This window comes from Diabrotica virgifera, chromosome 9 (assembly GCF_917563875.1).
Source record: "Diabrotica virgifera virgifera chromosome 9, PGI_DIABVI_V3a".
Lineage (NCBI taxonomy): Eukaryota > Metazoa > Arthropoda > Insecta > Coleoptera > Chrysomelidae > Diabrotica > Diabrotica virgifera.
The window spans coordinates 180,017,613-180,030,606 of NC_065451.1; the positions used below are offsets into that span (position 1 = coordinate 180,017,613).

Here is a 12,994-nt window from a genome sequence, read left to right on the forward strand (position 1 = left end):
ATAACCTTTCTTTGTACTTTACTAATTAGACCAGCGTATTATAACTTTTTTTTTTCAAAATTTAAAGATTACGCAAAAAAAAAGAAAAATTTACGATAAAATATTAAATAAGCATCTCATCTTTATATTCTTGATAAATTTGATCAATGTATCATGATTATTTTGGTTATTATTGCGATCATAAATTGTTAACCCGGGAGTAGTCGCGCTCACTTCTGTAACGTCGATAGTGGCGTGTGAGATTCTATCTCAAAATACGAATTTAAAACAAATTTTTATTTTGTACTATTTTTATCAACTTTTTATATTGAAAATATATATTTGTAACAATTTTATTAAAAAAACCTGTGTTAACGGCCACTTGCCAACATCGGCCACCTGTCCTAACGACCAGTTTAAAAATTTCCCAAACCACGTCCACCATTCTATATCGGCCAATAGTTCTTTCATTTATAGTGGCCGTTACTGACAAATTTTACTGTACAGTAAAACCTGTGATAACGGCCACTTGCCAACATCGGCCACCTGTCCTAACGGCCAGTTTAAAAATTTCCCAAACGAATTATATGTAGACCACAAAAGCTGGCAATAGCGGCCACCTTTCTATATCGCCCAATAGTTCTTTCATTTTTAGTGGCCGTTACTGACAGGTTTTACTGTATTACGAAAAAGGGTGAAATGTGAGATTCTATCTAACGGCGCGACTACTCGCGGGTTAAAGCTAATTGGCTCTCCCCAAAGCCATAAATTCCACAAAAAGAAGAAGAAGAAGAAAATTTTTTTTTAGAAATTCCTACGCATTACTACACCCTTTCTCGAGGCACTTACGAAATTTTTTCAAAATTGCAAAATTTTTCATCAAGTTATCGCGAAAAAGGATAAAAATTGAGATTCTATCTCACCGCGCGACTACTCGCCGGTTAATTAACAATTGAATTGTTGCTAAAATATTCGTTTAATTTTCACCGGCTTCTGGAATTACAATCTATACCAAGAAAGCTTTGATGTCACTAAGTTATTTAATTATTTATTAATAATTACTTACCTAAAACTTTATTTGAAAATTAGAGTTGTTAGGAAAACCCGCATTTTCCGAGGAAAATTTTCGTCGGAGCAAATCGTGAAAAACATATCTCTATGCAGAATTTAATTGCGGTGAATTTTTATTTGGGTGTTTTTGTTGTAAAGTTAAAATCTTCGGAGTTATAGAGCAATAATTGAAAAAAATACGATTTGTCGGCGCCATTTTGTTTATAAAAAAAGTAGCACACTATCTGCGGACTTTGCATACCTATATTATTAATATATAGGATCTTATAATTCGATTCCAGCAATAAAATTGCTGGTAAATAACTTTTCCATGAATTTTGCTAATTAGCCCAGAGTATAAAGGGGCCTCATGGTTGCGCTTATTGTCCGTAGTGATCAAATAGTCACTTTACACAGCATCCAAACGCTCTTTGATTTCGCTGAGTATTTTTCTTCGAAAAGTAAGAGTTGAATCACCGACCGATATCGTTCTTTCTTGATTTTTTCAAAATCCCCATACACGCCTGCTTACATACGCGGTCAAAACAGTCCGATACTAGTCCGATTCGGCTGAGATTTTGACGCAGGCACTCTACAAGGATGTATTACACGATAGTGATGTAACGAATGTCATCTTTTTAACTTTCGCGAATACGAATGCGAATATCTGCTACCGACATTCGCGAACGCGGATGCGAATTCGAATATTCAGTTTTTTTAAATATGCTCCTATTTTGTAATGTTCTTTAAATTTTTAATGAGAAGTTAATTGATATTAATTTAGTGTAAATCAATCTGAATCTTAAGCTTTATTACATGATACCAAATAATAAAATAACGTGAAGGCTTATAATGTGTTTATACGAGGTTAAATTACGTTTTATTAATAAAAAAAAGATGAGAAATGTATATATTTTTGATTTTATTGAGCTAATATTATATTCAAATTATTTTTTTCTGATATTTATATTCGCAAAACATTCGCACAAATTTCGCGAATACGAATGCGAATATAAAAAAATAGTCAAATATTAGCGAATGCGAATGCGAATACCAATATTCGTTACATCACTATTACACGATAGTAGATATCTCTATTCTCTAGTAGTACTTGGCAAAGACGCTAAGTACCTATTAGCGAGGAACCGCAAAGTGGGCGACGCCTGGTGGCGAATTTGAAAAGCATCAACTCTAGGAAAACATTGACTTTGCCATTAATTTGTGTAGGTACATATTTGCGGTCAGTTTATGTTGTAATTAACAATAATTTCGACTTAAAAAAACTATTACAAGGTTCCTCAGTATTCATTCCTATTATACTCTACGTAATGACCTAAATTAACCAATGCCAAATCACACATTTTGTTAATTTAACATTTATACTAAACGTAGTATTTTTTAAAGTTTAAGCCACTGCAAAATTAAATAAATAAATAAAATGTAGTATATATTCTATACATAGAATGTACATTGCTATGCAAAATATTCCGACTACCTTATAATTTCCAGAACAGAATTATTATAAAATAAATTCACCTACTTAGTTTCCACGTTTTCAGTTTTTATTTAATTAAAAATTGTTATCCGTTGGTGTAAAATAAATTGTAGTGTACCTATTAATTAAATTAGAAACAAAATTAGAAATTTTAAGATAGATTAATAATTTTTAAAACGCTGAGTTTATCGGGGGCCAGATTTTTTTATGAAAAAAAGGCAAAAACAAATCAGTAGTTAGCATCAAATTTTAATGAATGCATACAGATGAAACGAAATTTTGAGTCGTCTTTAACTTATAAGATGTCTTAGTGGCAAAGCTTAGTGGTTACTTTGGCAAAACACTCCGGTATTTTAATTTAACTCTAATTTTAATTTAGAACTGTGAGGTCAAATGACAAAATGAATTGTTTTCCTAGAGTGATCGTCCATCTTTGAAATTTTGAGCGCCCTCTGTCGGAATTTAATTTTGCGAATTATGACCGTGCAAGTTCGGAAAGCGACACCTGGTGTCATAGTTCCGCAACATTTTTCGCACTTTTAATTATATTGGCCAATCATATTGGTTCTGGTTACTGGACAATTGTCAAGGCCATAGCCCAAAAAAATTATAAGAAGAAAAAGTAATATTAAGGTTATGTTATTAAAAGGTAAACAATTGTATTTAGTAAATAAAATTAATTATTAAAATGCACTTCTACAAGCAAAATAAAAATTAATTAAATTAACTTTTATACAATAATTGCCTATCATATCAATATTGTGGAGCCACATATAATTTTCTTCTTTATTGGCAGTAGATATGAAATATACGTCAATTTGACGATTTCAATTGACAATGAATTATTTAATAAAGTTGCAAGATTTCTCCGCTATTAGTGTGCAAGTACTCCAACTACTTGCACACGGCGAATCGAACCACACAAGTATATGGGTATGGGAACAAAAAAATGATATTTTTTATTAGTTTCAGCCTTACAATATTATATACTGCTCCAGAAGATAAATACTACGACGATGTAATAGGCTTCTTTAAGTTAATACCAAAAGTCAACACTCAGCGTGTAATAAGCTCAGGCGAATTAGAAAGAATATCATTAGCTGGAAACTCATCCTATTATGGTATCGAGTTTGGAGGGGATAGAGACAATGTAGAGGTTAATATAAGGTAAGTGTAGATAATTACATTGGGGAACACAAAATTTGTTGCATTGATATAAACACGTTTTTAAATTAATTCGATGTTATTTATTTCAAATATGATTTTTCCCTGCAAGCTAGCAGTTTTTCGTCAGTTACAAGTTTTTTTAACATGTTATATACTATTAAATTTCAGGACATAAGGAAAGACAGCTTATACAGTTGAGTCCGCAAATCTTTACCCATGCGTCATCATTTAAAGCATACGAAATAAGTCGATGATAAGTCGGAAATTAAAATTTACTAAACGCAACAGCAAGTCACTTATTGTCACTTGCTGTTGCGTTTAGTAAATTTCAATTTCCTACTTATCATCGACTTATTTCATATGCTTTAAATGATGACGCATGGGTAAAGACTCGCGGACTCAACTGTAGTCCAGGAACCGAAGCTTTTCACCTCGCGATTTTTACAGAATGGATCGATTTACTTGAAAATTTGAGAATAAGTAGTGGATAGTCCAAGGATCAAAATCTATATGATTCCGAAAGGCGCTTTTACCATGGGGGTGGTTGCCACCTTATTTCGGGGTGAAATTTTTGAAGTTATACTTCTTTAGGCACGAGGGTGAATTTTTACATTCCCTGGCGCATGCGCACACCGACAGTATGGTATTAGTCTCTACATATTTTAAGTTATGTAGCGCAAATAAGGTGTGCGTGAAAAGAATGTATTATTAGTGTTTTAAGTAAATATATTTATTATAATTTTTATGTCTGTGGATTTGTTTATTTTCAATTAATGTATCTGTCACCGTGATTGTAACTATGTCCGAGAAATGACCGACTGAATACAAAAGCGGTGGTAGCTGATCGGTAGAGCATTCGCCTAGGGATCGAGAGGTCCCCTGTTCGAATCCTGACAAAGTCATATCCTTTTTTTTAATTTTTGGTATTCTTTTTGTTCTCTCTAAAATTAGTTTAATATTTAAATACATTACAAAAAATCTGTTTAAAGTAGATAGGTATATTGATTTCGTTGAAATCATAATATGAAGTTAGATTATATTATAATAGAAGTATAACTTCCTACGTGCGTACAAAGTACACACCATTCTTTTTGTTTATTATATTTTGACCGCAAAATTTAATAAAAACATTAATTCTAAGCAAAAACTGTTCTATGCATTTTTTTTATAAAATTAATAGTTTTCGATTTATTCGCTATCGAAAGTGTTAGTTTTGCATAGAAAAAATCAATGTTTTCGATATTACGATTCACTCAATTTTTGCCGTAGAAATTTTTTTTTCAAACCAAGTTCTTGGGAATTAAATAACCTACATTTTTTTCGAAACATTTTTTCGTATCTCTGACGCTAATCTTTCTATTCTGAAGAAAATGGAATTTTTTACCAAACTACAAAAATTCGTTATTCGTTTTAATTTCAGTTTTTTAAAAACTTATCATTCTAAGCCAGTCAAACTTCTAGAATCCATTTATAATACATAAATAAATAAGAATAAATAAGGATAATGACCAAAAACAAAGCTAACTTACATTATTATGCTCCCAATTGGATTTCTCATTTTTTTTTCAAAAAAATATATTGATTTTTTAACCGTAACTTTTTATTTTTATCTTAGATAGTTTGATAAAAATACTATTTTGTAGGTTTTTACAAGGCCAATAAGCCTATTTATATTAAATCTTTTTAAAATCCTCAATCCCAAAAAGAGGTGACTTTGAAAGGGTTGGTAAAGGTTGTTTTTGCATGTTATTAAAAGTTTTAATAATTGTCAATAGCTCACTCAATTTTGCCGTGGAAGAAATATTTGTAAACAAGGTTCTTGGGAATTAAATAAGATACAATTTCATATTTTAAACATTTTTTTGTATTTCTAATTTTGCTATTCTGAGGAAAAGGCCATTTTTTTCAAACTACAAAAATTCGTTATTCGCTTTTAACTCCATTTTTTTAAAAACTAATCATTCTAAGCTGGTCAAACTTCTAGAACCTATTGATAATACATAAGTAAAAAAGACTAAATAAGGTTAATGACTAATTTTAATTAGGGTAGTGATTAGAGGGTTGCTTGCGATCACTTTTTCGCTGAAAAAATGGGGACGCACATTCTATTCATTATAAGTCACTAGTGGTGTCATGGTGCCGGAACGCACCGGAACGCCGTTCCGGCACCGGTTAAGAAAATAAAAAAAAAAATAAATAGAGAATTTAGGTCTTGTAAACAAAAATTAGCAGTACGTTCCGGCACTGCTAATTTTGCCATTACACCACTGTAAGTCACTAGGTAAATTTTTAGCTAGGGACTTTTTTTATTTCTTGTGATAGATATTTTTAAGTGCTTTAAATTAGGTTGAACAAGTTTTCCTCGAAAAATACATAGTTTTCCCGTCTTTTGACGAACTACAATATTTAGCATTTAACGAAGAAGAGCCAACATATAATAAAGTATAGCTCGATTACTATTGGTCCTAAAGGAAATTAAAAAAATTGGTTTTGTTTATTTTTTGAAAAGGTAAATTTTTATTAAGGCTATCGGTACATAATTCGCAAATATTTTACGGCTATCCCTAATTCTCCTGTCTTTACACGGCAAATTACGTGTAGTAAAATTCATACTGGTATGGATATGTAAACATTACTAGAATGTCATTCTATTTGAAAATGTCATCATTAACTTAAAGAGATGGCTTTTGAATGTTCTTGGATAACTGTTTATTTGTATAATTGCAAATTATTAATTCAGTTAATAAATGTGATAATTTTTTCACTAACTATGTATTCAGTGATTGTAATAATGTATATGTACAAAAAAAACTAATACTCAATAGAGAAAAGAAGAGAAAAAGTGTTAAAGTGATTTTTTAATAATATAGATATTGTTACTGTGGAACACTTACAATTTTGAACATCTTTAGCAACAAAATACTTGGATTTGGATTACAGAATATATTATTCTGATGTATTCTGTGCTTGATAATAAACAATAAATAACTTTTTATTAAGTTCACGTCTTAAATCAATTATTTATCAAATACACTATATATTAATATTATTTAATCAATAACTCAAAATATTCCCCATGCGATGTCAAATATTTAAAATTGTCACTGCATGATTGTCACTGTCTGACTGACATTATATTCCACTGAGTGCGTTGTAAGACAAAGATAGATTTGGAAAATATTACCACGGACATAGTGTTAATTTTTTTCGAATTCTGAAAAAACCAATAAAAATTTTTAAAAAATTTAAACGCAAAATGAAAGACTAAATTATTACCGAGGGCCGAAAGTCCCTTAGAATAAATAAAAAGTTTATTTTGAATGAGATATTTGAAATTAAAAATCACACTACATTTTCTCTTAGTTTTTCACCCCTGTAACTTATTACAATAAACATTATAGAAGTTCTCAGGGACTTTCGGCCCTCGCTAATAACGTAATCTTTCATTCTGCGTTTAAATTTTTCAAAAATATTTATTAGTTTTCTTAGGATTCGAAAAAAATGAATCCCCGTTTGAATAGCATTGCAGCCGAAGATACGTACCCATCCTCTTAAGTTAAGTTGTTTTGATAAAACGAAAACTTTTCGAGTTAGGTACTAGCAGAAAACTTATAAAAACATTGATTTTTTCTGAAGCTATTTCGTTGTGGCATTTTTATAATTAAGTATTTTCTATGGAAAATAAGCCACAATTTTACTAAAAAATGAATTTATTAACGTTTCGAAGCCCAAATCGGGTTTTCTTTGTCAAAATACAAAATACTATTAAGACAAAATATTTATTTTTTTATTTATTTTAATAGTATTTTGTATTTTGACAACGAAACCCGATTTGGGCTTCGAAACGTTAATAAATTCATTTTTTAGTAAAATTGTGGCTTATTTCCCATAGAAAATACTTCATTGATTTTTTCGATATACAGGGTGTTTCATTAATAATTGTCCATATAGTAACTGGAGAAACCTTAGCACAAAATACGAAGATTTAAGCTTAAACACTTAAATAAAATGTTGTTTCTTACTGAGTTACAGGGTGTTTTATCTAAAAATGTAAAAATTATTTTTGCTCAGTATTTTAAAACCATTCGACGTATCCTTTTCATACTTGGCAGGAAGTATAGGTACTGTACAAACTACTAAATTATGTTAAACAAACGTTTCTGTCTATTACCAGAGGCGTACGACGGGGGAAAGTGAATGGTTGACCCTTTCCAAATTCTACGCCACTGGCGGAATTGCTATTTTAGTTCAATTTTTGGATTCTCCAATACTTTCTATGAAAATAATACACTCTTCATTCGTAACGATAAAGTAATTAGTTTTCGAGATCTTTGAAGTTAAAAATGAAACGACACGGTTATTTTGATTAATGTATTGTGTCGCTTCATTTTTAATTTCAAATATCTGGGAAACTAATCATTTTATCGTTACGAATGAGGAGTATATTATTTACATAAGAAGTATTGAAAAACCAAAAAAATACACTAAAATAGCAATTTCGTCAGTGACGTAGAATTTGGGAAGGGTCAAGCAGCCACTATCCCCTGTCGTACGCCTCTGGTAGTAGCTAGAAACGTTTATTTATCTTAATTTAGTAGGGTGTACAGTATCTACACTTTCTGCCAAGTATCATAAGGATACGCCAAATAGTTTTAAAGTACTGGGTACAAATAATTTTTAAATTTTAATCATATTATGAATCATATCATAAATTAATCAAAATAACTGTGCCGTTTCATATTTAACTTCAAATATCTCGAAAACTAATGACTTTATCGTTACCAATGAGGAGTATATTATTTACGTAGAAAGGATTGGAGAATCTAAAAATGACACTAAAATAGGAATTCCTCCAGTAGCGTAGAATTTGGGAAGGGTCAACCATTCACTATTCCCTGTCGTATGCCTCTGGTAGTAGCTAGAAACGTTGTTTATCATAATTTGGTAGAGTGTACAGTAGTCGCACTTTATGCCAAGTATGAAAAGGATACGTCGAATAGGTTTAAAATGCAGAGCAAAAATAGTTTTTTAATTTTTAGATAAAACACCCTGTAACTCAGTAAGGAACCACATTTTATTTAAGTGTTTTAGGTTAAATCTTCGTATTTTGTGCTAAGGTTTCTCCTGTTACTATATGGACAATTATTAATGAAACACCCTGTATAACTAACACTTTCGATAGCGAATAAATCGAAAACTATCAATTTTATCAAAAAAATGTATAGAAAATTTTTTGCTTAGAATGAACGTTTTTACCAACTGTTGTGATTAAAGTATAACAAAAAATTTCCACCCCAGAGATAGGGTGGCAACCACCCCCATGGTGGTTCGCGCCTCTCGGCATGATATAGATTTTGATCCTTGGAATATCCACTACTTATTCTTAAATTTTCTTAAATCGGTTTATTCTGTAAAAATTGCGAGGTTTTGTCCTATTTTAAGCTTCATTACTTGGACTACATATTAAGATTAAATTCGATTCGCGACCACCACCATCGGCTAACCGAGGTTTCTGCTTTTTAGCGTCTTCAGAGCCGTCTGTGGTGTATCCCAAAACGAACTGGATCCAGTTGTCGAACTATACATAGTAATACAATATTAAATGCGTACGGACGCGTTAGCGACATTTATCTAGAGACAGAGAAAATTCTCTATAAGTCGGAGTGCAGAATCCTTGGTAACTATCTGTTGCCTGAGCTTTTTACAAATTTAAAAAGATAAAGGCTGATCAATAACATACATGGAAGAGTCTACAATACACGTCCATCACCTGCCCGCTTACCTAGATAAAATTGATGATGAGAATAGTGGAAGTGAGGGGTGTAAAATCAAAGCCCGCAATCTCAACTTTTCTTGTTTTGAGTTAGGAACGCCATCTGTTGCGTTTTTTTATTATCTGGTAGATAAAACTATTTTTAAGAACCCAAAGCGGTCTTAACTGTATAAAATCGCAGTCAAAAATTCATACTGGGATCAAAAGCGGCAATCTCCATAGCTGAGTGCGTACCAAACACGGCAATCTCCGCTGCGGCCAATAAGAGTCACGTAGCGCTCGCATGTGATTAACTGTGAATGTGGTGAACTCCTATCCTAAAGTACAGTCTCCTATCGGAGGTTGGCTACCATCACAGCAATTTTAAGTTTGTTGGCTGCAGCTCTGAACAATTTTATTGAACTGCACCCGTACCACTCCCTTAAATTTCGCAACCATGAAATCCTCCTACGTCCCACATTTCTCTTTACCGAGATTTTTCCTTGGATTATAAGCCTTAGCAGCGAGTACTTTCCCCTCTCCTTATGTGGCCTAGATATTCCAGTTTTCTCGTTTGTATTGTTTTTATGACTTCCCATTCCTTCCCCATCTTCAGCAAAACATCTTGATTTGTTACTCTATCTGTCCATGGTATTTTCCACATTCACCTGTAGCACCACATCTGGAATGTCTCAATGTTTTTGATGTTTATCTTTTTCAGTGTCCAAGCTTCCATACCGTACAACAGTACGGAGAAAACGTAGCAACTTAACATTCTCGTTCTTAATTTCAAATTTATGTACCGGCAGCATAGGACCTTTTTCATTTTGATAAATTATTGTCTCGATATTTCTATTCGCCTCTTAATTTCTCTGGTCTGGTCATTAGTATCAGTGAACCAAACCCCTAAATTATAATACTGTTCAATATCAAAATATATTTTTCTTCACTAAGTAGCCGGCACAATGATGTTTTATTAGTTTCAAAACTGGCAATATCCTTATAGATCATTTTCATATCCGTCAATCTCCAAGCATTGCAAACAAAAACGGCAATCTCCAAACTAAAATATTAAAAAAAAAAAAGAAAAAGAAATAATTTCTTAATCCCCTCTTTCTGGACATCCGATCACAAACCAAATTTTATATGATTATTTATCAGTTTTATTGTTTTAATTTCATTTTGTTAGTTTCTACAGTTTTTCGCGGTTTCCCAAAATTATGGAAATGGGAGATTGCCGACTTTGATTTTACACCCCTCAAGTTCTCGAGATGTGTCTTTAGAGAACATCCTGGAAATATTACGTAGGCAGACTCACGAACTAACAAGTCTTGCCAAGTAGTCCTGTCGCCAGGGGGGGTACAACGGCCTCGTTAATTCAGATGGACTTACCCAAGTTTTTTTTATGTATTTTGACCCGTAGAACACGAATTTTTTGGGTAACAGTTGATCCGGATGTCGATAAGATTGTTATAGACCAAGAACTTGAGGAATCAAATAACAGCGATTTTTGGCAAAACAAAACAATATTTTGTATTTTTTGGGTCATTTTAAGCAAAAAATATTTCTACAAGTTTTTTAGTAGGATGCACAGTTTTCGAGATAAACGCGGTTGAACTTTCAAAAAATCGAAAAACTGCAATTTTTAAACCCGAATAACTTTTGATTAAAAAATAAAATAGCAATTCTGCTTAGCGCCTTTGAAAGTTCAAGTCAAATTATGTCGGTTTTGATTATTTGCATTGCTAAAAATTTATTGTGTTATTGTTAAACAAAGCTACAAACAACTAGTGCGTGAGTGATGTTTCTATGATTTCTCATTTAAAATCGAACGAGTAGGTAGAATAGGTACTAGTGCAATCAAGACTATTTCTACGTTACATGCGTTAAAACACATGTAAAAGCACGGGAAACCCTACGTGTTTATAGCTTTGTTAAACAATAAAAAAATAAATTTTTACCAATGGAAATAATCAAAACCGATATAATTTGACTTAAACTTTTAAATGCGGTAAGCAGACTTGCTATTTTATTTTTTAATCAAAAGTTATTCGGGTTCAAAAATTGCAATTTTTCGATTTTTTTAAAGTTCAACCGCGTTTATCTCGAAAACTGTGCATCCTACGAAAAAACTTGTAGAAATATTTTTTACTTAAAATGGCCCAAAAAATACAAAATAGTGTTTTGTTTTGCCAAAAATCGCTGTTATGTGATTCCTCAAGTTCTTTGTCTATAACAATCTTATCGACATCCGGATCAACTGTTACCCAAAAAATTCGTGTTCTACGGGTCAAAATACATAAAAAAAACTTGAGTAAGTCCATCTGAATTAACGAGGCCGTTGTACCCCCCCTGGCGACAGGACTAAAGGGTTTCAAAAGAAACACAACTGAATAACGAACTAAAGGTACAAAAACGCAACGTGATGATAGAAACAAAGTACCAGCTTATGCAAAATATCATACAGGGAAAGATTTTACGAAAGCGTATCATTAGAATGCCATGAATATCATGGCTTCGCAATTTAAGTTACTCATCTAACCAGCTTTTTAAAGCAGCTATAAATAAAATACAAATAGTCATGACATGACGATAACCTCCAACCTTCTACATTGATTCTCCTACAAGGATTACAAAAACTTCATTTACCATAATTGATTATATTGTCTCAGATTTCTCACCCCGTGATGTCTGCTCTACAACTGTTAATGCGGGACTATCTGATCATGAAGCGGTTTATACGAAGTTTAACATCTTTAGCAAGCACTCTTCGAAAACTCGACGTTTAGGCAGGATTTTTTCCGCTCGGAATTTTCGTAAATTCCAAAATTTATGCTTAACCTCTGAGTGGCCCTTTCCTTCTATGAACGTCGATAATAATTTCAGTGACTTTTTGAATAAGCTTGTCTGTATCTTCAATAAAGCATTTCCTTTAATCACAATTAAGCCAAAACATCACAAACCCTGGACTACCAAAGGTGTCCGCATATCAGCCAAAAATATGCGTTCACTACTGTATATCAAGAAATTTACTACCAACGTCTCTGTTACTGAATATATCACCAAGTACAGGGCGATCTATTTAAAACTTATAAAATCAGCTAAAAAATTGTACTATCAAAATCGTCTGAGAAGCTCTAAAAGTGTTGCAAAAGAAACTTGGTCCATAATAAACGATCTTCGTAATAAAACTCACACAGCTCAAACATTTTCCCTTCCAGACCCAGAAAATCTAAATGAATACTTTGTTAATGTGAGTAAAAATATAACATCAACTATTGTGTCACAACAAGATCCCATTTCCTATCTCCCTAATTCAGGAAAGGTCTCGAATTCATTCTTTATAAGACCGGTTGATAAATCTGAACTGATTCAGACAATCAATAATATCAAAAGCAAATCTTCGTGTAGTACCGATGGATTATCCATAAAAATTTTCTCAAATCTCCCAGACAGTGTGTTGGGAGTCCTCATCTCTCTAATTAATGATTCTTTTGAGAAAGGTAAATTTCCAGAGTGCCTAAAGACGGCCATCATTATTCCTCTTCATA

General features: G+C 32.2%; 1 protein-coding gene across 7 annotated transcripts in view; it reads left to right on the forward strand.

Annotated features, from left to right (window-relative positions):
* LOC126892158 (phospholipid-transporting ATPase ABCA3-like) overlaps positions 1–12,994 on the forward strand; it is a 296,181-nt gene that overhangs the window by 135,648 nt on the left and 147,539 nt on the right. For all 7 annotated transcript variants that reach the window (XM_050661624.1, XM_050661627.1, XM_050661621.1 and 4 more), the window contains one exon: positions 3,491–3,691. In XM_050661624.1, coding sequence (XP_050517581.1) covers positions 3,491–3,691 — 201 coding nt within the window. The remainder of the gene's footprint in view (positions 1–3,490; positions 3,692–12,994) is intronic.